This window comes from Lemur catta, chromosome 7 (genome assembly GCF_020740605.2).
Source record: "Lemur catta isolate mLemCat1 chromosome 7, mLemCat1.pri, whole genome shotgun sequence".
NCBI lineage: Eukaryota > Metazoa > Chordata > Mammalia > Primates > Lemuridae > Lemur > Lemur catta.
In genome coordinates, this window is record NC_059134.1 from 62,588,706 (window position 1) to 62,614,415 (window position 25,710).

General features: G+C 50.6%; 1 protein-coding gene across 2 annotated transcripts; it reads right to left on the reverse strand.

Moving 5' to 3' along the window:
- Nucleotides 1-1,922: 1,922 nt before the first annotated feature.
- On the reverse strand, nucleotides 1,923-25,290 carry TRIM3 (tripartite motif containing 3). 2 transcript variants are annotated; one of them, XM_045557356.1, is made up of 12 exons: nucleotides 25,084-25,290; nucleotides 16,876-17,043; nucleotides 10,963-11,194; nucleotides 10,589-10,740; nucleotides 10,173-10,353; nucleotides 9,187-9,919; nucleotides 8,983-9,086; nucleotides 4,531-4,698; nucleotides 4,157-4,325; nucleotides 3,856-3,926; nucleotides 2,620-2,760; nucleotides 1,923-2,495 (listed from the first exon to the last, which is right to left on the reverse strand). In XM_045557356.1, exons 2-12 carry the CDS (start codon nucleotides 17,004-17,006, stop codon nucleotides 2,343-2,345), a joined length of 2,235 nt encoding a protein of 744 aa, XP_045413312.1. In that variant the 5' UTR covers nucleotides 17,007-17,043; nucleotides 25,084-25,290; the 3' UTR covers nucleotides 1,923-2,342. The 2 variants fall into 2 exon arrangements, with proteins under 2 accessions (XP_045413312.1, XP_045413313.1); XM_045557357.1 differs by lacking the exons at nucleotides 16,876-17,043; nucleotides 25,084-25,290 and having other exon boundaries at nucleotides 10,968-11,194.
- Between the last annotated feature and the right edge of the window lie 420 nt (nucleotides 25,291-25,710).

The following is a 25,710-nucleotide window of genomic DNA, read 5'->3' on the forward strand; positions in this document are numbered from 1 at the left end:
CCTGCAGGCCATGTAGGACAGCCCTATATGAGCAGGGTTTGAACACTTGTAGGATGACAAAATAACTTTCTGACCTGTCCCTGAATGGGCTGTGTTATGACCCCCAAATCTGTGAAGATCATTCATGACACATACCATCTGAGTCAGGGCATGGTCTCCACTGTTTACCGCTTCCACCTACTTGAGCCCAAGGCCTGAGTTGGAAAGACAATGCCCACTACGCACACTTTTAACCCTGACTCAAACATTACAAAAGCAATCCATGTAACCAAAAACATTTGTACCCCCATAATACACTGAAAAAATAAAAACATAAAAGATTGTAAAATATTCTAAAGATGAAGACAAATGTTGATATAGCTTAAATGCCCAATTATAATAACTGGAGTTCAAAATCCAAAGGAAAAAAAGAAAAAAGATGCCGACTGTGGGTGGATTTAAGAGGAACCACGTGACCTCACCTTGAGACATCTTTTGCATGGCATAGGAAGACTACCTAATCTGCTGTCTACACAAGTCATCCCTAGTAGCCTGTTCTAGGGGAGTCACCTGGGGCTTCCCACCCAAGAAAGGTCACCCTTATTTCCATTTTATTCCCTTGCCACCTTCCGGTGTACAGAATGTGAACATGTGAGAGGTTGAGGGCTGGCAACTTTGAGTTTCCATTCTGTATCACTGCTGGTGCTTTGCTCAAGATGTGGGTGCAGGGGAACACACCATGACCTGACAGCTCTCAGGGAAGACTCCATTGGTCCTGAGTGAGTGATAATTGAGCACACCATCTCTGTTGGCCAGGCCCTGTGCTCAGGCAATTCTACTCACAATCAGAGGCAGAAGTGCAGGCCCTATAAGAAGGCCTGCCGTAGAATCTTCCAGGTGACCATCTGTCCCTCCACCTGCCTGCCAGCTCTCAAGCAGTGGGACAGCGAGGACCAGGGAGGTATGTATAACTGAGGCCTCCCTATGGTTCAAGTGGTGTCCCTTTGATCTCTGAAAAGCCCCTATAATCTTCCTTAGGTCTGTGGATACCCTTTTCTATCCTAGTCCCAGGAATTGTGCTACATGCACCAGGACAATGTTTTGATCTTTTCCTTGACTTCTCATGATCAGCCTTTCCAGATCCAACATTCTCCAAATCTTGTCGAGTGCCTTTTCTTCCAGTTGTCATGCTAGGTGCATGGGGCACAAGGTTGAGTATGGTGCTATAACTTACCGGTTAGCAGTATGACAGCTACAGATTCAAATCTGGTTTCTGTTCTTCATCAACAATATGATGTATTTGTCTGAGCTTTAGTCTTTTGTAAAGGAGAAAACATAGTTCATACCTTCAAAATCACTGGATGCTGGTTTTAATTATCTCTGGAATTGGCAGCCAAACCCTGGCAGACTAGAGCTCAGGAGTGAGGGCCCTCAGTCCACTGTGGGGAAAGGGCAGTAATCTTGGAACAGAGAACAAGGGGATAGGTCATGGCTCCAGGGCTGACCTCTAACATTGGCCATGGAGTCTCCACGTCCAGCTTCCACCTAGGATAGCGTCAAGTCCCCAGCCCAGCTTTGGGCTTCAAGGATTGCTTTCATACCCTGACTATTCTCCCTGCACCTGCTGGCTGTGTGCTGGGCAAGAGTCATTCCCTACCCCCACCCCCACCTTCAACCCCAGCTCCTTCCCAACCCCAGGGCAGATAAGCAAAAGACTTGCCTATCTCTGCAGGAGCTGCAGGGCCTGGGGACGGGGATTTGCCTGGTGGCTCAGGGTCCCAGGGGTTCACTCTCTCTTCCTCTCCTCTCCTGAAGTTTCAAAACAACAGGACCCATTTGGGTAGCTAGTCTCCTGCCTGCTTGTTTGTCCAGCTTTTAGTCCAGAGCTAGTCCCACCACCCTATCCCCTCACAGTTCTGCCACACAAGAACCCAGCAAAAACATCTTGGTGAAGACATTTATTTAATATGGGGGGTGTGGTATTGCTGTCTCTGTCAGTGTGTATAGAGTGGTAGGGAGACAACCAGAGGGACTTCTGTCCTGGAGAAGGAGGCTGTTCTGGCCCCAGGCTGGGGGGTGGGGAGCAGACTGAGGGAGCAGGGGAGGTGTGTAAGGGGAGTAGGGTGAAGCTCTGCACACATCCTTGGGACCACAGTCCAGGCCCACCCAGTCACCAAAGCAAGAACCGAATAAATAAAGTGCAACCGTGGGGTTGAGGAAGGGGGAAAGGGAGGGCACCAGGCGTACCCACGCCCACAGCCCACATTCAGTGCTGCCAGGTCTGGCCCACCTCCCAGCCAGACCTTCTTGTCCAATCACCCCTATGTCTGTCCCTTCACAAGCCAGGCAGGGCCCCTGTGCAGCTACTGGAGGTAGCGATAGGCTTTAAAGCAGTGGTTGCCAGCATCAGCCACCACCACGTGGCCATCCGAGGTCAGTGCGAGGCCCTGTGGGCCATACAGTGGCTCTGCAGACGTGTTGATATAGGATAGGAAGGAGCCAGAACTGTCGAATACCTAGGGAAGGAGTGGAGAATGGAGGGAGAGGTGAGATCAGGCAGACGAGAGGCAGTTTTGAGGGAGGGGTGCATGAGGCACAGCAGGAAACCTCACCCTCATGCCATCCCAGAGCCTTACTCACCTGGATGCGACTGTTGCCCCAGTCGGCCACGATGATGTTCCCATTAGAGTCCACAGCTACTCCTGTGGGGGCGTTGAACTGCCCATTGCCCTCACCGTGGGAGCCAAACTTGAAGAGGAACTCTCCGTCGGCACTGTACACCTGGCGGGGGAAGGGGCTGGGGACTGGGGTCCTGGCCTCAGGCAGAGGGTGGGGCCTTGGGGGAGGACAGGGTGAAGCCCAAGGGCTGAGGACCCCTAGATCTGCGGCTGTACCCCAGATTTTCTTCCTAGGCTTCACATCCATGTACCCTACTGCCTACTGGACATCTCCAGCTGATGTCCTTTGAACACCAAATTCAACAGCCCATCGTCTCTGGGAAGTCAGTTGTTCCGAGTTCTCTGTCTCAATGACTGGTACCAGCCAGTCGACCATGAGTCATTCTCAACCCCATCTTCTTCTCTGCTTGATAACCAATGAATTAACAGAACTCTTGATTCTATCTCAAATGCCCCTCTCAAGTCTGTACCCTGTGTATATACTGCCATGCCTTTATCATGGTCCAGGTTCTTATCATTTCTCATCTGGATCACTGAAAAGACTGATCTTCCTGCCTCTCGTCTTGCCACAGCCTGAGTGTTCTCTCTGAGATTCACAGGATTGCTTCACTCCCCTGCCTGCAATCCTTCAGTGACTCCCCACAGCTCTTGGGAGTAGAGCAAGCCCCTTCACCAGGCACACACACCTCATCCTCACCTTGCACCTGTCCCCTCCTCAAACCCAGCCCGAACTGCTCGTGGTTTCTAGAACATACTCTAAGGGGTCCCATCTCCCATCTGGGCTCCTCCTGTGTCCTTTGCCTCAAACACTCTCCTCCTTCTCTACCTTCTGGCTAATTCTCACTTGTACTTTAGGTCTTCTTCAAATAGCCTCCTCTGAATCAAACACTTATGCTACGCCCTCCCACAGTTCCCTGCACTGCCCTGTCACAGAATCTATCACATCATACTGTAGCTTCCTAGTTACCTTTTTCTCTTCCCTACTAGACTTTAACCAAGAAGACTAGGAATGTGTTTGCTTTGTTCATTGCTGTATCCCTAGCCTCTAGCATATGTCTGGGACAAAGGAGCCACGCCATAAGTGTTTATTGTTTGAATGAATGGTTTCAAGGGAAAGAAGGAGGTAAAGGAGTGAGGAGTCTTGTGGAAGAGGAAAGGATGCTGGGACAGTGGCCACGGAGGGAGGGAGGACACTGACCTTCACTGAATGGTTGTGGAAATCCGTCACTACAATCTCATTCTTGTTGTTCACAGCCACAAAATGGGGCCCTGAAAATATAAAGTGGCCACAGGGCAGTAAGCTGGGACACCCACTGGGATGGGGGAGAGTACCTGGAACAGTAAAGCTAGGGTGCTAGGAAATGGGTGGGGTCTCTGGGATGATGGGCTAGGATGCAGGGAAGGGGAATTCTCTAGGGCCAAGATACAGGAGGAGGGGTCTTTAGAGCTAGGTACCCAGGGGAGTTCTTTGAATAGATATTGGTGTTGTCCCCCCATACCTGCAAAGTGGCGGTCAGTGGCCCCACGGCCCCCAAAACGGCCAACCAGTTTGCCATTGGGCTGGAAGGTGAAGACGCAGCAAGATTTGTTATCGACCACAATGATATGTCCATTCCGGTCGACGGCTACTCCCTTGGGGCCCATGAGGCGGCCAGCTCCGATCTTGGTCTGGAGGAAGAGAACCCATGAGGGGCTTTATCCTGACTAGTAGGGAGAGCAGTCCCAGCCCAGCATCGAAGCAGAACCTGGGGATGGGCCAGGGAACAGGAGGAGGCAGGACTGGACCAGTCCAGGCCCTGACCACCAGGAGTCACTACACTGGTCTGCTCAGCGGGTCACCAGGGTATGAGGACAGCAACTGTAGGCCTCTCACCTTGAACTTGCCCTCAGGGGAGAAGATGCTGACCCAACGGTTGTCATAGTCTGCCACGATAATGTCTCCATTGGTGTCCACTGCCACGCCTGTGGGGCGCTGTAGCTGCCCAGGTGAGCGCCCTCGGACCCCAAAACGGAACTTGAACTGGCCCTCATTGGAGAAAACCTGGAGCAGAGGAGCAGGGGAGGGAGCAGGGAGGAGGGGAGACACTGTGGGCACAGAGAGAAGGGAGTAGGATCCTGAGGAGAAGACCCCCCCATTTATTCAGTCACTCAAGAAGCACTTACTGACACCATGCCGGGGGTACAGAGAGAAATCAAAGATGGCGACAGGCCCGGGGCACATGCAGCAGAGGTGTGAGGTGTGAATGGGACTGTGAGAATACAAACAGGCTGAGGGAACGGTGAGGACAGGCTATAAGAGAAGCTGGTATCTGAACTAATGGTCTAATACAGACGCCAAATGATGAGCGGAAGTCAGCCAGTAAAGGAGGAGGAAAAGGCGTTCAAGCAGAGTGAACAGGTAAAAGGCACAGAGTCCAATATGGGCACTGTTTGAGGACCTGCCCAGTGTGGCTGGAGTGCAGGGAGCACCCAGGTGAACAACAGAAGGAACTGTGTTTTATCCTGGGTATCATGAGGAATCACTCAAAGTTCCTGGGCAGAGAAGCGACAAGATCAGATTTGCTTTTAAGAAAGAACACTCTGGCTACGGGGAGGAGTCAAGACTGGAAGCTAACCACCCGGCAGAGGCTGCTTCGGTGGTCCAAGTGAGAAGTGATGATGGTTTGGACCAAGGAAACTGGCTGGGGCGAAGCAGACAGACTGGAGAGATATACAGAGGGAAGACTCAACAGGAATTAGTAGCAGACTGGAAAGGGGTAGGTGAGAGGGGAGAAAGTATACAAGGATTAGTCTATCAGGCTATGGGGCTGACAAGGAAACCTTCCTCCTAGATAGAGTGAACTTTCCAACTTCTCCCTTCTCCCACCTCCTCCACCTTAGCCATCTAACACCCTCAGGTCTCCTCATCCCAAATGGACCTCCTTTAGTCTTCCTTTCCCCTTAAGCTAAGCCTGCTGGCTTCTTCTTCACAGCCAAAACATTACTCACTGTGTAAGTCTCATATGTTCTGCTTTGTTATAACCTCTGGGGACACAAGATGAACGAGAGCCAGGAGCAGCCTTGGAGAACTCAAGTTCTGGGCCTTGGCCTTGCTCTTTGATCAAGACCCACTGCCTTCTTAGTGGACTGGGCTCCCCGCCCAACCCCACCTCCACCCCCATGTTGTAGTCCCACATAGCCTGTTTAAATTGATCTTACCAACAGATACCACTTCCTCCTGATGAGGACCTTCCACAAGCCCTCCCCTGGCCAACCAGCACAGCTGCTGGGTTCTGTGTTGGTCCCCCGTGGCAGGACAGCACTCATCAGTATGAGAAGGGAGGTACCATGGGCTAAAGTGTCCCACCAGCTCAGCAGTGAGGTAACACATCTGTACCCTCCAGTCTGAGCAGATCAGTTTTAGGCTAAACACTGATGAGGCTTTGGGAGGACTTGTTCTTCCCATCCTATCCTATCCTACCCCTTACACATGGCCAACTCCTACTCATCTTTCCATTCTCAGAATTTCCAGGTCATTTCTTCAAAGAAGCCTTTAATGATCACCCCGCCCCACCCCCAGCACTCAACAAATATACATAAAGTTAGGTCTTCGTGATACATGCTTCATAACTCCCTTCATAACAACTGTTGCTTCATAGCTAAATAACTGTTTAATGTCTGTGTTCCCCTTTAAAGATGTAAGCCCTGTGTGCGGCAGGGACTGCATTGGTTTTGTTTGCTGCTGCATTTGCAGCACTGTACAGCACCTGGCACTTAGTAGACATTCAACAAATGAATGAATTCCTCGGCTCAATCTCAGATCTGAACTGGACATCTCCAGTTGGATGCCACAGCTATCTCAAACTCAACACGTGCAAAAGCAGATTCATCAACTTATACCCAGGCCTGCTCCGTCTACTCAGTCTGGATCCCTCCCTCTTCCTTGACATCTGATGGCTCATCAAAATCTGCCATTCTATCTCTAGAATCTGCCGGTGTCCTCATTTGGTCCTTAACATCTCTCTCCTCTACCATACCATCAGTAAGGGGATCCCTGACTTCAGGCATCTCAGAATCTAGTGGGGGAGAGAGACTAAAAACAAAAGAAAACAAAACCAGACAAAACCAGAAAGTAAAACAACAAAACAAACCGATGATTCCAGGAAAGTCTGAAAAGTGCTATAGCAAAAGTCTAAGGGCACTCAGAAGAATGTGATTAACATTCTGCCTGAACGGAAAGAGAACGTTTTCACAGAAGAGCTGATAAAATTTCAGGCTAAGAAAATTATACACGGACATAATATATATAAAATCAAATTCTTCTTTCAAAACCACAAAATTGTTTTTGTCTTCTGTCAGCTGATGCTACTTCTGCTCAATGAGGGGATTTGCCTCACCCTCTACTACAGAAGGGTCCAAAGAAGGAAAAGTTCATGAGGACCCCAATCCTCATGAAGTGAGGGGGTTGTGACACCCATCTGGGAGCCCAACCCATACCAGCCCTGAGAACCCCAGAGTAAGAGAAGCAGAAACGCAGGTTAGGAATCCGAGAGCCAGGCTCCCAGCAGCAATGACACTGGGGTGTGGATGGGAGTGGAAGCAAGGAGGAGGACTGCCATAGGAGTGGCAGGTGTTTGGAAGGGAGAGGGCTGTACCAGGCCCTCACTCTCAGTTCCCCACCCTGAAACAATGGGCAGACACAGCCCCTCATGGGGGAGACAAAGCAGCACCCATCTTTCTATGCATGTGAGCAGTAAGCACAACAGGGAAGGTGTCCCAAATTCCAACTTTTAAGCCAGGAAGCATCCCTAGCCTAGTGAGGAGAAAAGGAGCTGGAAGGTAGAGAGAGTACCTGAGTAGGGCCCAGCATCCTCCCTGACCCCCCAGCCTTCCAATCTCCTCCTCACCATCCAAGCTGGGCCCAAATGCCTTCCTGTGCTGCACTGGGCCTCTCCATTCCTCTGCTCTTAGAAATAGGGTAGAAATAAAGGTGGGCTGGACAAGACTAGGAATCTGGCCATAGAAGGGTTCTGGGCACTTTTAGCCTGCTGGGTGGAAAGCATGGTCCAGGGAGGAGCTGACACTGAGGGGAAAGACCTTAGCAAAGCGAGACCCAGGACAGGAGCACTCAAGCAGGGTAAGGAAGTTTAAATGTAGAGGTGTTGTGTAGTAAGGATCCTCAAGGAAATGTTTTGCTACCCCTTAAAATGTTTCCAAGTGTATGGTAGTTAGCAACAATCCCCTACAGGATAAAACCAAAATTCCACAGCATCATCTCCAAAGCCATTTACAATCTGACCTCAGCTACCCCTGGCCCTAATACTAATCTACTTCCAGCCTGCTGGGATCCTTCCAGTTCCCTAAACAACCTCCAGCACTTTCCCCCCTCCTGGCTTTTGTTTACAGCCTCCACCTGGACAATGGTATTTTTAACAATAGCTAATATTAGAAGGTTGGCTAGGTGTCAGGTATTGTACATTACATCATTTAATACTCCCAGCAACCCTATGAGGCATGCTTTTCCTAATTTTACACATGAGTTAACTGAAGCTCAAATGACTTGCTAGTATGTGGCAGAGCTAGGATTTGAGCTCAGGTGTCTGGTTCCAGAGCCTGAGCTTTTAACTGCTATGCTGTGTCTACCGCAATGGTGCCCACTTTGTGAGGCTCTAGGCTTACTACAAGGAACAGAGAGAGAAAAAGCCATTTTTCCTAGTTTTGAAAAGAAGTTCATGGTGCAGCAGAGACCAGGCCCATTCAGCGTGGCAGATGCCCTAATCAGTGTGTAAGGCACTGGGAGAGGCAGGGCAGGACCACCTGTGAGGTTGTGCTACAACTTCTAGCCACTGAAAGGCACCCCTTTGGCCAGGCTACCCCCATTTGCCTGTCTAGACAACGGATGGTTGCAGAGACTCCAGACAACATACATTCTGGAGCCAGGCAGGCATGTTGGAAGACAGCAGGAGAGGGCAAGCCTGCATCCTGACCACCAGGAGAAAAGGGGAGAAAGTAAGAGGCTTAGGTAGAGGCAGTGGGGAAGGAGAAACAAGCCAATCCTTAGGGTCCAGAAGCTGCTCTGGCCTGAGTCACGGCCTGGGAGGTAGAGGCCGTAAGCACAGTAAACCCTGGTTGCTGACTCCCAGGTGCTGGTCACTGTTGGGGCCTGTGGGGGGCAGGGTGGCCGGAAGGAGGGTGTGGGGTGGTGCTTTTATTCATTGCTCTTAAGGAATGGAACTAGCTGCCGGGTTTCATCTTTCAGGAGGTGACCTGTACACTCTATCTTTTCAGGAGGCTGTAGCTTGAGAACCCTACTTTGGTGTTGGGGGAGAGCGGTGAAGGTGCTTACCTGGATACATTGGTTGTTGCTGTCTGCTACCACTATGCGGCCGCTGCTAGCTGCGGACACACCTTGTAAATTGGTGAATTCACCCTTCTCCCTTCCACGGCTGCCTGTGGGGAAGCGAGGGGAGGGAAAACAGAAGAATTCACTGCGAGGTCATTTTGAACCCCCTTCCCCACCCCCACTGGCTCTGTCCTCGGCCATCTGTACCAACACGGAAGACGAGCTCATCCTCGATGGGGTTGTCCTTCCGCTTGCCGCCTGTGCTGTACATGGAGCTGGGCCTACGCACCGCCTTCTGGCGCACGTGGCTGCCGGGGCCTCCGGGGGACTTGACGCGGCGCTTCACATCGTCCGGGGAAGGCGGCAGGTCCCCAGGACGCAGCGCGCGCACGCGGAAGGGGCTGCCGCGCACCGGCTGTCCGTACAGCAGCACTGAGAGCAGCAGCTCGCCTTCAGTGCGCGCCGTGTACACCAGCTCGTATGTGCCATTCTTGTGGTCCACCACCGGCACCGGAAGGCGCGTGCCATCGGGGCCCGTGATCTCGGCGCGCAACTCGGCGCTGCCGGTGCGCACCAGCCGCCCATCCTTGTCTTTGGTAGTGACGGTGAGCGAGGCGGGCTGGCCCACTAGCGCCTGGCGCAGGCCCTCGCCCGTGGCCACCGTCTCATGAGCTGTGGCGCTTGTGGTTAGCAGCGCGCCCAGGTTGAGCACCGATCGCCGCAGCCCGTCAACCTCAAGGACCAGTTCCAGCTGTGCATTCTCGTGTGGCCGCTCCGGAAAGGCCTGCGCTGCCAGCGCCGCCAGCCGCTCCCTCATGTGCTTACGCACGAGCAACACTTCCGGGGCCGAGCCCAGGCGCAGTGCCTGTTCTGCGAAGCTGCAGCTACTGCCGATGTGTTCCTGACCCTGGCGCAGTGTGTCCAACTGGGTCTGCAACACCTGAGGAGGAGTAAAGGAGGGGTAGGTAAGCAGACTGGCACGGAGGGGCTCTCTGCGATGACTGATGAACTTGTACTACTATGGCATGAAAGAAATATGAGGGCGTGTGTGGATAGAGGACACAGGTGCAGCCGCGTCAGGAGCCAGAAGGTATCGGCTGGGGAAAGAGGAGCGCTGGTGTGGAAGGCAGGGAAACAGTGGGGGCAATAAAACCATCTCACGGTAGGCGATGGGGACGGATGAGCAGACGCACCTTCTGCTTGGCCCCACAAATGGTCTCCAGGTCGCTGACCAGGGCCTGCTTGCGCTGCTGCAGTGCTTGCTCCAGGTCCTCGAAGGCCGCGCTGATCTGGGCCAGGGCCTCTGCCTTGCGCTCTTGCAGCTGCTGGCTGATGCCCCCCACTAAGGCGATCGCTGCCGACAGCTGTGGCAATCTGGGGAGGAGGAACATCTCATACCAGGGTTGCTGGGGGTGCCCTCCCCAAACCATCCCTTCTCCCTGGGGACCCTGCTGCCGTCCTCCTGGAGACCCCCTCCTTAAGACCTCCCTGAGACTTCGATCTCTGCCCTTCACAGACCCTTTCTATCCCCTCCCCAGGACTCCTCCCCTGACCCTGTTGAGATACCATTCTTGCGGCCTCAACATCCAGGTCCCTGCTTGGTGCCTACCGGCCGCGCACGGCCTCGAGCTGGCGCTGCAGGGCTGCCTTGTGCTGCTCCACCACATCCCGCAGCAGCACCGTGCCGTGCTCCCGGTGCTCCCCTGCGCGGCACTCGCCACACATGGCTGTCTCACAGGCCTCACAGTAAAACTCCATCGTCTGACGGTACAAGGGCTCCAGTCAGGCAACGGCTACACATCACACTTCTTTGTCCCTCCCCTCCCCATCTGCCCTCCTTGCCCCTCACCTTCCAAGCGGACCCCCTACCTGGACCAGAGAAATACCCTCTCACCCACAGCCACTTGGCAGCGCCCCCAGCCCCCGATGCCTCTCCTCCTCCCACCCCAAGTCCTGGCCTCACTGGGCCTCGCTTGGGCCCACCTTGCCTTCATGGTTGGGGCAGGAGAGAGGGCGGCCAGCCACTGCACTGAGGGGGTGGGGGTCCTCGGGGTCATGGGCCCCATCAGGTGCCTGCTGCATCGCCTCCATGAGGCTGCTGATGAAGAAGTTGTTCTGCAGTGCCGAGACGCCCTGCTCGGGGAGGATGGACGTCTGCCGGCACACCGGACAGGACAGCGTCAGGCTCTGGGCGGGGATGTAGTTCTGGAGGCATCTGGCCAGGGAGAAGGAGGGGTCAGAGGAAGGAAAGGGTGAGGTGGCATCAGAACACTCGTCCTTACACCTCCCATGGGTGCTGACCCCTCCTCACAGGTGTGCCATGACACTTCATTTCAAAACCTCTCTGGTTGACACATCTCATCCACTAGCAGATGTAACAGGCCTCACCTCACAACTGAGTAGAAACACGTCCCTGACTCCTCTCAGAAGAGCAGACTATCACAGTATGCACAAGCACAGGTTCACCTTTCACAGGTGTTTACAAACCCTTCTCATAGAAAATGTGCAACTAGCCCCCCCTCCAACTTCTTTAATTCATTATACATTTACTCACTGCCTACTCTTGCCAAATTTGTGTCAAGCTCTGGGGACAAAAAGATAAAGCGCAATACCTGCCCTTAAAATACTTCCAGTCTATACAGAAAAAAGAACCATAGAGATAGAGTTTAGAGAAGTACATAGAGTAATGATTAAGGGCAAGGGTCCTGGAGCCAGCTGCTGGGGTCCAACTCCTGGGTCAGTCACCTATTATACTGTGTGACCCCTGATGTCACTTAACCTTGACTCTTCCTTTGTAAGATGGAGACAGTGCAGACTTCACAGGGTATTAAAGATTAAATGTAAAATACTTACTTACATTTAAAGAGGAATAAATGTCAAATGTCTGACTCACAAAAGCACTATATATGGTAGGCTACTAGTATTGCTTATCACGAATATAAGGAATACAGCAGATGCATGATAAGGAAATGCAGCTGGTTCAGGTGGGTGGAGAGGGTGGCCAGGAAAGGCTTCAGAGGAGGTAAAGTAAGCTAAATCTTTGTGGATAAATAATTGTTAGCCTGATCAAAGAAAGGTGCAGGGAGAGAAGGAAGGGTGTTCCAGACATAGAAGGCAGCTAGAAACGGCACAGTATGGGTAAGGAACTACAAGCAGTTCGATATGGCTGGAGACGAAGTCTAAGGCAAGGAATGGTGAGAGAGGTGAAGGAGCTTAGAAGTTATCCCACCAGCAACAGGGAGCTACAAGAGGGTGGCACAGCCAGGCTCACATTTTAGCAGGTTGCTTCTCACCACCTCTTTTGGGGGGTGGTGAATTTAAAGGGGATGTGACAGCAGACAGGGGGCAATGGAATCATCAACTAGTTATCATTTATTAAGCACCTATGTGCCAGGTGCTTTGCTTTCTAATTTATGTTTTTTTTTAAACAGGCTCAGAATCAGCAAGTGGTCCAAGGTAACAAAGCTAGTGAGTGCCGGAGCCAGTGAGGAAGACCTGAATGTAGGCAGTAGTGATGTAGACTCTGAGGAGGGAACAAATTTGAGAGGCATTAAGAAGTACAGGTGGGAGGAGTTGTCTGATTAGATGCGGAGAGTGAGAGAAGCGATAAGTTTTGGTTGACTTCTAGCTTCCTAGCTTAGACAACAGAGTGGACAGCGGTGGCATTCACTAAGATGAAAACCCCAAAGAAGAGTAGGTTATAGGAAAATTCAGCTCTGTCCTGGTTGAATTTACTGTTAACAGTGGAACATCCAGGGAGAGGGCACTGATAGATAGTGGGGAGAAGGCAGCTTAGAGACAGAGGTGGGTGTGCCATCCCCATTTAGATGGCCTCGGTGGCCATGGGAGAGGATGAGATTGGCCAAGAAGGGTTAGAAAGGGACAGAGCACTCAGTAAGTCCTGAAGCAGGACAACAAAGAGGACCAGGCAGAGAGGTAGGAGGAGTGGCAGTGTCAGGGCTACAAAGTGAATGGCACATTTCCAGGACAGAATGAGTAGTCATCACTTCAAACGCAGCCAAGGAGTCGAGTAAGGTAAAGACTGGAAAATGCCCACTGAATTTGGCAAATGTGAGGGTACTTTTGTCTGTAAGGAAAACAGGGTGAGGGAGTGGCCGGGAAAGGAAAGCTTGACTGCTGCAAGTTGAAGAGTGAAGGGAGGTTGGAAGTTTGAATGAGAAGGGGATTAAGGAGCTGGATGCTGCTAGAAGAGGGACAAGGGGACAAAGGGTTTTTATCTGTTTGTAATGGGAGTTTTGAGCATGTTTATAAATAGAGGAGGCAGGCGAGAGGGAGAGGTAAAATAGACTAGAGGACTGATAGGACAAGGTCTTGGGGATGGGGGAGTGGCTTGGCCTGGCCTGAAGAGGAGGAGTGGACCCCAGCCTCTGGATGGAGGGATGGGGAAAGGAGGGAAGGACACAGAGAGGAACAGGGGACACTGTTACAGAGAGGGTGCTTAGTTGCCTCAGGCAAGATCAGCTGCCCAGAGTGAAGGAGGGAGGATTCGGGAGCATGGCGATGGCTCAGATTAGTCACTGAAGGGAGTGGGGAGGACACTTACTAGAAACAGACATCAGGGCTGAAGGAAGCTGTGCTTGGAGACCACAAATTTGTGGAGAGAAGATCTGCATTGTGCAAACTCTCCCATATCCTCCATCTCTTCTCTTAATGTTCCCTATGCCTTTTGATCTTAATTAATTAAAATCTGACAAATACTATGTGCCAGGCATGATTCTAAGTGCTTCACAAATATTAACTTATTTAATTGTGACCTACTTTTCCCTGCAGTCCTCTCAAATAGAGAGTGGTTTTTGTTTCATACTCCACATTCCTTAGGGCCAGAAGGTGGGGTAGAGCCCTCCCTCTTCCCAACTGGAACATTTCTAAACTATTCTTCTTCAGCTCCTCTGAAGCTCATGCCTTCTGTCTATACCACCCCGCCTTGTTATTTTTGCTGCTAACCTAATGGCTACTCCCCCATCCACTTTAGTCTTTCTCCTGGCTCACTCTCTTCTATTACCTGCCCCTGCCACACACACTCTGCCATTGTTCTCAGTGGCATGACATCCATCCACCATCATGATTTCTTAATTCTTGACCTCTGCAGCCCCGATGATCTCTTCCTCCATGTCACCTCAGCTGTCCACTCCCATGCTGCCATCACCACCTACATCTTATTAGCAGTCACTGCATCAACTGTGAAAATCTGCATTTCATCCATTCCACTCTGCTCTTCCGCAGCTCTCTTAGCTAGCTCACTGATTCTAGCATTTCTCCTGCAAAACGCCTTATAACTCATCAATACCTCCTTCCTATTTGTTGAGCATACCTGGCTTATAATAGCTTCCTAACTGGTCTCCTCTTTCCATCCTTGCTCCCTTATAACCCATTCTCCACACAACAGCCAGGGTGAACTTTAAAAAAGAGTCTAATGTATATCACCTTTTTTCCCTGCTTAAAACATGATCCTCAAATAGTATCCCACTGCATTTAGAACAAAATCCAAACACTTTCTTTAAACCTACAAGCTCCCCCATGAACTGTCCTGGCTCTCTCCAATTTCACCTCATCCTACATTCCTCCTCAATCAGCACACTGGCTTCTTTTCTTGTCTCTGAACCTGCCCTGTCTGATTCTTCCTCAAAGCATTTGCACAGATTTTTCTGTTGTCTGGAACAATCTGTATGTCTGTCCCTTTCTCATCCTCGGGATACAGGTCAATTGTCACCTCCTCAGGGAAGCCTTCCCTGATGAATACAGAATAGTCCCCCAACCCCAACCACCCCCACTTACTCCTTGGCTATTTCCTGCAAAACACTTAACACAGACTGAGGCTTGCTTGTTTATTTGCCTGCTCACTGTCAGTCACCGCTCAGTAGAACATAAGCTCTCTGAGGGCAGGGACCAAGGGATACATGCATGAATCCTAGTTGAGAGTGAAGGCTCTGCAGTTAAACGTAGATTCAGACCTTAGCTATTTACTTGCTGTGTAGCCTTGGAAATATTTCCTAATTACTAACTGACTCTGAACCTTGGTTTCTTCCTCTCTAAAATGGGGATAATAAAGGATCTGTTGTGAGGATTAAGTAAATCAATAAATGTAAATCACTTAGCCAGTCCCTGGCAAATAATAAGCAATCAATACATGGTAGCCACTGTTATTACAATTTCTCAGGCACTGCTTTTCTCCATGAGTGATCAGTGGTCTAGGCACAGGAGAAAGTGTAGAGGCATCCAGTTACGGCTCTGATCCACTATTGAGCTTCTACTGAGTCTAGCACAGGGCAAAGGTGTGCAGGAATTGTGGGCGTGGGCAGTCAGATGGTCAGTCATGGGATCCAGGATGGGCAGGAAAGAAAGGGAAGTCAGGGTGGAGTTGGCAACCAGGAAAAGAGGGAGCAGTTGAAGGGGCTAGATGTCTCCACTGAGTCAAAAGTGGTGCAGTGGGAGTAGGATGATGTGAGCCAGGAGTGGAATACTGGAATTTAGGACCACAGAAGTGGTATCATTCTGCGTGATGACAACATTCAGGGCATGGTTGGCAAAGAGTGTCACTGAGGTGGAGTGGAGGACGTCCCTGGAGAAACAGTCAAGAGCCAAGAGGCATAAGTGGGTAGTGAGGTCTTCAGGCTGATGGAAGAACTTGAATGGGCAGGAAGCCTAAGACTGTTTCCAGTAGACGAAGGAGAAAGGGCAGTAGAGCCAGAATCTCAAAAAGCAGGGCTGAAAGGGAAGCGGTGTTCCTGGGGCAGAGCCAGGTTTCAATGGAGGAAGGAGTCAGGGGGAAAGCTTGGATGGAGGCAATAGTGAGAAGACCCAGGGACCAGACAACCCAGACAGAGCAATGAAGGATGAGGGCCTGAGAGATAATGTTGTCAAAATACAGATGTGATCATTTATAAGACCCTGCAAAGGCTTCTTGTAGCTCTCAGGGTAAAGGTGAAATCTTAACAGGTCTACAAAACCCCAAGTGGTCTGGCCCCCACCTACATACACCTCCAGCTTCATCCCATGCCATCTTCCTTTCAATCACACTCGCTCTGCTCCAGTCCCACCGGGCTTCTAGGCCCTCTTACCTGACACATTCCCTCATGCCACACGGCCCCTCCCAATGTTCTCTCTGCCTAGAACGCTCTTCCAACTCCCTTTACCTAGCTAACTCCTATGCATTCTCCAAATTGCACCTCAGCAAAACCTTCCCTGATTGTCCAAACTATAACAGATCCTATATGCTAATCTCTTGTGGCTTAGCACTTTATTTGCAGCACTCACTGAGGGTGCAATATTATATTTATCTATAATCTGACCATATGATTATTTGATTACTTTCTCCTTTACTATATTGTAAGCTCTTTAAGAGTAAGGATCATGTCTGTTTTTGCTTATCACTGCATACAATGCTTGGGACAGAGTCTGGCACATAGTAGTTGCTCAGTAAATAGATATGTGTTGAATGAATGAATGACAGATAGAAGCCTAGAGATTGGGAGGGGTTGCCTTTCACTCAGTGCCTGAGGATGACAATGAAAACAGGCAGAGAAGGACAGATAACTTCAAATAGCCTCCCACTAGTCACAAACTCTGTTGATGCCAGAGCTGCTTGAGGAGTCTCAGCACAGTCTGATTTCTCTGGCGGCATCAAAAGCTGCCCTGGGGTTTGGAAAGGTGCAGAGAAGGCCCTATTCTGGGCAGGGACCATGGCTCAGTGTTAGGAGCTTCCGGTCCTCTCCCAGGTTCTTGCCCCCAAACCCTCACTTACTGCAGGTTGGGGTTTACCTACAACCCTCCCATACATTCATGTTTCCCTCACCTATTACAGGTTTACACATGCTGCTCCCTTCTCAGGGGAGCCTGCAAGGTACTCATCCCTCCCCAGTTCACACACCCCCTCACCTCTCACAGAAGGTATGCAGGCAAGGCAGAACCTTGGGGCACTGGTACCGATCCAGGCAGATGCTGCATACCAGGAACTGCTTGTCCATTGGCTGGACCTCTGGGCCAGGGCTGTCCTCCCTCTTTGCCATGGTGCCCACAGATGGCTCCTGCCACTCACACCAGCTTCTGCATGGAGAGATGGTCAGCACCAGGGAGGCCAGCACTCCCTCTCCCTGCCTGATCCCCACCACTCAAAGCCCCTGCAGAGAATCCCCCCCACCGTACTGCCCCCGCCCTCCTTGCCAGGGGCAGGACCGGGCAGTGATTGGAAGGAGCAGAGTGAAGTAGGTGGGCTCAGTGACCCCTGAGCATGGTATTCTTCTTAAGAGCACAGACTTAGGGTTAGACTGGGTTTTAAACCTGGCTCAGCCTCTCACCAGCTATGTAACCTTGGACAATTCACATAACTTTGCTGAGCCTCAGTTTCCTAATTTGTAATTGCTTTGGTTTAGACATCTGTTCTCTCCAAACCTCATGTTGAAATTTCATCTCCAATGCTGGAGGTGGGGCTAATGTGAGGTGTTTGGGTCATGGGCGTGGATCCCTCATGACTAAATTAATGCCCTCCCTGGGGGTTGGAGAGTGAGTGAGTTCTCACTGTTAGTTCCTACAAGAGCTGGTTATTAAAGAGAGCCCGGAACCCTCCCCTTTCTTCCTCTCTCGCCATGTAATCTCTGCACACGCGGTCTCCCCTTCACCTTCTGCCATGGGTGGAAGCAGCCTGGGGCCCTCACCAGATGCCCAATCTTGAACTTTCCAGCCATCCATAATCATGAGCCAAATAAACCTTTTCCTTTATAAATCACCCAGCCTCAGATATTCCTCTAACAACACAAAAGAGATTAAGACAATACTTATGCAGTTAATAATCCCTATCTCACCTGGTTATTTGAGAACATGAAATTGTATGTTTTGAGTGCATGGCACAGGGATGCCTGTTTTCGCTGACACAGCCACCCTTCGTCTCCTCTGCCTGCCCCAAATCCTCCTCCAAGAGGCCTTTTCAGCGGAGTGTCTCTCCTCTGACTACCTGCAGCTCTTCCATCTGTGCCCTGACACACCCCTAGCACCACTACCTGGGGTTGCACTCCTTTTCATATCCAGTCCGTACTGAGGTCAGGATTGTCTCCCGAATACCTAATCCCCTTCTCTCCAATCTCACAGATACCACCCCCAATTCAGGCCACCATCGGTTTTCTCCTGGAATACAGCAATAGCCTCCTAACTAGTGTCCTTGTCTCCTCACTTCTCCCTTTTCATATGTACTGCCTGCAGCCAGAATGAGGTTTCTAAAACACTGATTTGATCATGTCACTACTCCCTGTTTAAATTTCTTCAATGGTTCACCATTGTCCAGAGGACAAAGTCCAAACTCCTTACATTGGCCAACAAGGCTTAGCTTTGTCTGGCCCATACCTTCCTCTACAACCTCATGTCTCATGACTCCATGATCAGTCACACTGGTTTCTTTTCAGTTCCTGGAAAACTCTTTGTTCTCCTTTGCTTCTGGGCAGTCACACATTGTGTTCCCTCTGCCCGCCATCCTCTTCCTATCCCCTTTGCCTGGCCGATGCCTACTTACCGCTTATCTTCCAGGTTCCGTGTAAATGTCACTAACTTTAGAGGACCTTCCCTGATTTCCCAGAGTCTGGGTTAGGTGCTTCACCTTTGTGTCCCTCAGCACCCTGTGTTTCCTCCATCCTGGCACTTACACACTATGCTATAATTTTCTTGTTACTTCTCTGCTTCCTCCACTCCAGGCAATGTTCTTGACAGCAGGTATTTTATTTTTTCATTCCTAGCACTTAACACAGAGCCAGACATAAGGATAGATCTATATTTATTGAATTAATTCAGTGATTCAACAAATATTTATTTACTAGGTACCTACTTTGTACAGGCGTTGGGAATGGACTCATAAAACAGATACAGTCACTGTCCTTGTGGTGGGGAGGTGGTGGTGGATATTAAAAAGTAAATAACCAAGTAAATACATAATTACAAATTGGTGGCATGGGAGTGCTACAAAGAAAAAAAGGATGCTATCAGAAAGAACACTTTGGGTGATCAGTGAAGGGCTCTCTATGCAGGTAACTTTTATTTAGAGCTCTGGAGGACAGGAGAAAAATGGGGTAAGGGCAGGGAACACTAAGGAGTCAGGGAAATCACTCTGGGCTGAAGGAACTGTGGCAGAAGGCTCATCGAGAACATAAAAGAACTGTGTGGTTAAAGTAAATAAAAGCAAGAGCTGAGTTTGGGGAGATAGGCAGAGATTGAGATCATGTTGGACCTTGTAGGGCATGTTAAGAATTTGATTTATAGGCCAGGATTGATGATAGGAGAAAAGAAAGAATTTGATTTTATCTAAGTTGGGAATGGGGATGTTGCAATTTCTAAACAAATACAAATAAATGTGAAAGCTACTCCGGCAGCTATGAGAATGAAGAGGAAGAGAAGGAAGAGTGGAATCAGGGAGAACAGTTAGGAGGCTATCAGAGTTCTTCAGGTAAGATAATGTTGGGTGTTAGCAGAGCTATAGGCAAAAAGGTAGACTGATTTGAGAAATGTTCATGAATTAAAAGGACACGATGATAGACTGCATGTGAGAAGGGAAAAGGAATGTCGATAATGCCTCCCAGGTTTCTTGCTTGAGCAAACAATGGGTCATGAACAGAGACGGTGAAAGCTGAGCAGGAGCTGGTTTGGGGCATTCTGGTCTAGACATGCTAAGTTTGGCGTGTCTCTGTGATGTCCAGGTAGAGATGTCAAGTAACGAACAGAATATAGGAGCTCAAGAGAGACGTCTGGGCTGATTATTGATTTGGGATCATTGGCATATTAATGGCACCTACAGCAGGAAGAATGGATGAGACTGCTAGGGACAGAGTGGACAGTGATAAGAAAAAGGCCCAGCGCTAGGGAGGGAAGCCAGCAAAAGTGACTGAGAAAGAGGATAGAGGAAAATCAAGAGAGTGTGGAACCAAAGAAATTAAGAGAGAGAGAGCAATTCAAGAAAGAGGAGGGGGGAAGCAAGAACAGGACTGGAGAGTGTCCATCAGATTTGGTGGTGACGGTGGAGTGGTGGGGACAGAAGTCAGGTCATAGTGACTGCTGAGTAAATGGGAGATGAAGTTAACACAGCAGATGCAGGCAGTTCATGGCAGAAATTTGGTCATGAAGGGAGGCAGAAAAACAGCTGGACTACTGCAAAATAGGCAGTGCTCAGGGCCAGGTCACCACTGTCTGCGCCCAGTTAGTGGCATCATGGACCTCTCTAAAGACAATGAATGAATAAACAAATGAATGCAGGGGGTCTGGTGCAGAGCCCTGCGCTGAGGGCTGAGCTGCACATGCCTTATGTTTGCATGAGGGTGGGTGTGCATAGGGTGGGGAGGGCATGCCTGAGAGCATCTTTCCCTAGTGTGGGCACTGGGATCCTGAGATTGTATCTCCAGATGTGACAAGTTCTGACTCTGGAGACTTAATACCAGGACAACATAGCAGGAGGGAGGACAGATTGAGGGTTGGCGGAAGGACCAGGAGGCCAATGCAAGCTGAAGCTTCTGTCTGTTGAAGGGGAGGGCTGGAATGATGACTAGGAGTGGTCTGCTGGGCCCTGCTGGGGCAGCTGGATATCAGGCTCCACCTTGCTCCAAGCCCAGAGGGCTGTCCCAGCCTGTCACACAGGGGCGGGGATTGGGCTATGTCCAAGGACCGACAGCTCCTCCCTCCCCTCCCCTTCCTGCTTCAGTTCCCCACCCAGATTTACTGCGCATGCAGCCGCTGAGGCCATACCCCAGCCTGAATCTAAGATCCCCTACCTCTCCTGGGCTCCTATTCATCTCTCCCATCCCACTGTGCTCTACAGATCTTCCCCCAAAGTACTGCGGGCAGTGGTTCAGGTGGATTGTTTATCACAGCAGACACTTGTAGGGCCTTGGACTCAAAGCTGGACTTCACCCTCTTTCCTCAGGCTGCCTTCTGCATTCCCTTATCTCACCCATCCTTTATGGCTCGGTTCTCAAGGCACCTCATTCCCTCATTCAGCATTCACTCAACACCTCTGCTAGGCCTGGGGACACAAAGATAAATAGTCACAGCTCAGCCTTCATGGATTCCACAATCTAATAAATAGATTACTGTAATGCAATGTGGTAAGGGCCATGATGGGGAAGCACAGATTGCTCCAAGAGTACAAAGAAGGTTACCTAACCTAGATCTGGGGCAGGGGTGGGTCTGGAGGTTGGAGGCCAAGGGAGTTCTAAAGAAAGTGACATTCAAGCTGAGAACTACAAGATGAGTAAAAGTTAGAGAGCATGGTGCCTTCTGCATCAGCAGGCTGCTGCACCACACTGTGACAGGGCTAAGAGAAGAGATGGAGAGGTAGGCAAGAGCTATACCATGCAATGCTTTGTTGATCTTATTATGGAGTTTAGACTTTACCCTTCTCTGCTAGGGGATTAAAACTTTATCCAAAAACCAAAGGAAAACTCTGGGAGGGGGGGTTTAAGTATAGAGTGACAAAAGTATATTTTTGATTTCTATGTAGAAAATAGTTTAGAGGGGTCAAGAATAGAAAGTTAAGAGATTGCCTTGATTACAGGGGTGGCAAAGGGAGGTCAAGAGAAGTGGATCTCATAGGGAGGAATCAACAGAACTTGGTGACTGGTTGGTTTTATATGAAGAATCAGGGGGAGAAGAAGGAATCAGAGATGATTCCTAGTTTTCTAGCTTGAAAACTCTGGAAGAGCAGTTTGGGTGAGAAGGTGATAAGCCCAGAGTTTAATATGATGAATCTGAGGTGCCTTTGGGACATAATTCAAGTGGAAAGGTTCAGCCGGCAGTTGGAAAGACAGGCCTCTCGAGAGAGAGGTCTGGCCTGGAGATATAGATCTGGACGTTGTTGGTGTAAATATGGTTCCTGAAGCCATGGAAGTGGAAGACATCACACAGAGAGAGTAAGGTGAGAAAGGAGGGCCTATGACTAAGCCCCCAGGAACCTCAATATTTATTTAAAGGACAGGCCCAGGAAGCAAAGCCTATAAAGATTGAGAAGGTATGTCCAGAGAGGCAGGACAAGTGGGAAAGAAAGATGCCATGAAGGCCAAGGGAGAAGAGAGATTCATGAGCAAGGCAGTGAAATGCTGCAGAGACGTCCCATGACTTAAAGCTCCAAAGAAGCTGTCATTAACCCCAAAGAGTGTGGCTTCCAGGGGCTAGTAGAAAGGAAGCCAGATTCACAGAGTTAAGGAAGAAGTTGACTACGAACAAAGACAGCCAGTGCTGACTCCACTAGATCTTTGACATCTGCCATGGATGTGCTTCAAGGCTTTTCAGTTTCTCCAAATTCTCACACAGCATTAACTTCCCCTATGACTTCCTCTTACAATCTCACAAGATTCCTAGTACACAAGATTTACACAGCTGTGAGTGGAGGTGACTAAGGCATTGTTGCAAAAGGATGCAAGAGGTCAACTAGGCTCACTTGCTTGCTAAAATGACTCAATGCTACTCACTAGGTTCCAGGTGTATTCAATTATTTGAGACTTCAGCAAAATGACAAATGACTGCAGGTTACAGTTTTTGGGTTTTCCCTGAAACAAAAGAAGCCTTGGATGAGGTAAAGTCCTAAAAGCCAAGGAATCCATTAAATAAGATTGTCACAGAAGGAAAGTGATAAAATTCACAGTACCATCTTCCTCATCACTGCCAGACTGAGTAGGTGAATGAACCATTCAATCAAACTTCCCCCGGCACACTCTAGGCCAGACCCTTCAACTGGGAATTGGAGACACACTCCTTGTCTTTTACAAGTTTTTAGACTAGTGTGGGAACAGACATGGAAATACTTAACTACAATGTGATATGTTCAAACTGCAACAGCATCAAACAGGAGGAACTATCTAACTCTGAGAGTGGTAGAGAATAAAGAAGGCTTCTAGAGGAAGGGATATTTGGCCGAGTCTTGAGTGACAAACAGGTGATTGATAAGTACATTGGGAAAACAGTGAGTAAAGAAATAGAAGCATGAAAAATTAAGAAATATGGACCAGGTGGGCAAAAGTGCAAAACTCAGAAGGGCAGAGGCTACTTGATGTTTTTACTCCAATCCATGTGGGTTCTCCACTTGCCTCTTTGGTTGCCCCTCCCCTGCCCATTCCTAAAAAAAAATGTTTATTTCCACAGGGTTTTGTTTTAGGGCCTCTTCTCCTCTCATTTTTCATCCTCTGCCTGGCCAATCTCATTATCTCCCCTCGTTTCAGTTAACACCCAATTGCTAATGACTTCCAAAGCCTTATCTCCTGTATTTGATGACTCTCCTGAATCCCAGACCTGTACATCCAACTGCATCTTGGGCATCTCTACCTAGATGGTACACAGGGACTAGTCCAAACCTTAATTCATTTTTCCCTAGCCTACTCTTCCTGCTATGTTTCTCATCTCAATAAAAGGCACTACCATTCACCTCGCCACACAAGCCAGAACCCTGATAGTCTTCTCAATTATGCCTTTTCTTTCACCTTTGAGATACAAGCTATAACTATGGCCTTGATTCTGCCTCTGAAATGTGTCTAGGTTTAAAAAGTCAGGAGATGTAGGATCTAGTCCTGACTCTGTCACTAACTCCACTAAGGCAAGTTCCTACTCCATTCCCTTACTTGTAAATTGGGAAAGGGGAGGGTCTTTTTGTTCTCAAAATCTGAGATTTCCAAGGTTCCCTTTCAAGACAAGGGTTTTTACAGATTGTAATATGTGCCCATGATTAAATCCCATCTTGTACTATCTTGATGATCTGATTAATAGTTTCACCGAAAGGCTAGGTGTGTTACAGGGTGGTCACAGTTGCCCCCTCCTTTCAAAATAAATGTTTGCTTGGTTTTAAGTCACCCATGACACTCCCTATGAGCACCCTCTACTCCAGCCATACAGTTTTTCTGAACCCAAGCTGTGTCTCAACTATGGGCCCTTTGCTCAAGTCCTTCTCTCAGCAAGAATGCCATTGTCCCCTAAGTGGCTGCAGAGGTACCTGGCACACAGGAGGTGCTCAGTGTATGTTGGTGACAGGAGAGCCATGTTTAAATCTCTGTAGTTCCCTTTCATCAAAGAGAGATGCAAAAGTAATGGCAAATAACAAGACAAGTGAATAAAGTTCCACGGAAAGATACCTCTGCTTAACATAAGGAAGCTTTCCCACAGCAGAAGGTAGTAAGTGCTCTGTCACTGGAGGCATGCAAGCCTAGAGAGGCAGGGCACCTGTCAGGCCTGCAGCTCTGATTCCAGTTCTGCAGCAAACCAGAGCCCTGCTTAGGGGATGAATGGGCACTGGTGAGCTGGACAGACTCGCAGGGAGAAACCTGTGAACAAGACCTCTGCACCTGCTCTGATCTCCCGAATCGGATCTTCCTGCTGGGGCCAGTCCTGGGTTTCTGTTGTCCACATCAGAGACCCCCACGCCAGGAACAAGCCCAAGGCCTGCCCTCAGTCGGACTGACCTCCCTGGGGTGCAGCCTGCCCCTCCAACCTGCAACCATCTGTCCCTGCAGGTTTGCAGCCAGGAGGGAGGAGGTCAGAACCCAGGACGGGCCCGGGGGTCCTCCAGGCGGGGCCTAGGCTGCAGGGGAAACAGAGGGGTCCTTTCCTATGAGAAACAGCCTCTGCATGAGGCTTCCTGTCTATTGAGCAGTGCTAGGGGAGGAAAGGGTGTCCTCCACCCTGACTGGTGGGCCTGTGGGTGTCAGAGGACGGAGGGGGTTCCAAGGGGTGGAGGTGTCTGCACCAGGGAGAAAGGGACCCCTCAGACATGCTGGGCCACAATATTCCAGAGTCCCACTCAGCAACCCCACTTCCCCTCCGCAACCCCCCCCATCCTTGGCCCGTAGCGTTCCCACCCTCCGCCAACACACACAAGCTCCCAAACCCCGCGCTCCTCCAAGGAACCATCACCCATCCATCCGCGCCTCCCCCCTCAAAACACGGACCTCACGTGAGCAGCCACAGCCCGAAGAATCCCCCTGCTGCTCTCATGGACACGCCTCACGTGGACAGAGACAAGCACAGCTTTTGAAAATCATCCGCGCCCCCACCCGCAGAGACGCTCGGACCCGAACCCGGACCGAGGCAGACAGGAATACAAACGCACCCTTGGGGCCCGCCCTTCGCACTCACCGCGTTGGAGCAGGATGGGAGGGCAAGGCCCGGACTGCGGCCACTTGGAGGGGCCCGCGGCGCTGCCCCCGCTGCCAGCGCCCGTCCGCCCGGCCCTGCCCGCGGCGCCGCCCCACCTCCCGCGCCTCCGCCCGTCCCCGCGCCGGCGCCGCCAGACCAGCCGCACAGCCGGAGGGAGGGGCCGGGGCGGGGCTGCGGACCGGTCGGGGGAGGGGGCGACTCGAGCGCCGAAGACCAACCCACGCCCCGCCCACCTCCACGGGGGCCCCGCCCACCCCGCCTGCCCGCCCCTACCCCACCCGCTGGGCACCCTCAACGCCCCTGCAGCTCCTGCAGACTCTGCCTCCGCGGTGCGGCTGGGGAGCCGGGGAGCCGGGGAGCCGGATCCCGGATCCCGGATCCCGGATCTCCGCCAGCTGCCTCCGGCTCCCGAGGGCTCTGGGGGAGGGCGGTGTAGTCGTTCTCAGGAGCTGGAATAAGGCTCCGTCTAGAAAAGGCAGCTGGGGCAGCAGGGATTTCAGACTGTGAGAGCCCGTCTCGGCTGCCTCCTGGAGGTGCCCTTTCCGGCTTTCTTGGGGTGCTCCATGGAATGTGCTAATCTGGTCTCCGCTGACCGCTCAGCAGGGG

What these genes read in the sequence shown, in the direction of transcription:
- TRIM3 (XM_045557356.1), bottom strand. Translation starts at nt 17,006, where the DNA reads ATGGCAAAGAGGGAGGACAGCCCTGGCCCAGAGGTCCAGCCAATGGAC. An exon ending in CTCGAGGCCGTGCGCGGCCG is followed by an intron (nt 10,354 to 10,588) that starts GTAGGCACCAAG and finishes CCTCCTCCCCAG; the next exon opens with ATTGCCACAGCTGTCGGCAG. An exon ending in TCCACAACCATTCAGTGAAG is followed by an intron (nt 2,761 to 3,855) that starts GTCAGTGTCCTC and finishes TTCCCCCGCCAG; the next exon opens with GTGTACAGTGCCGACGGAGA.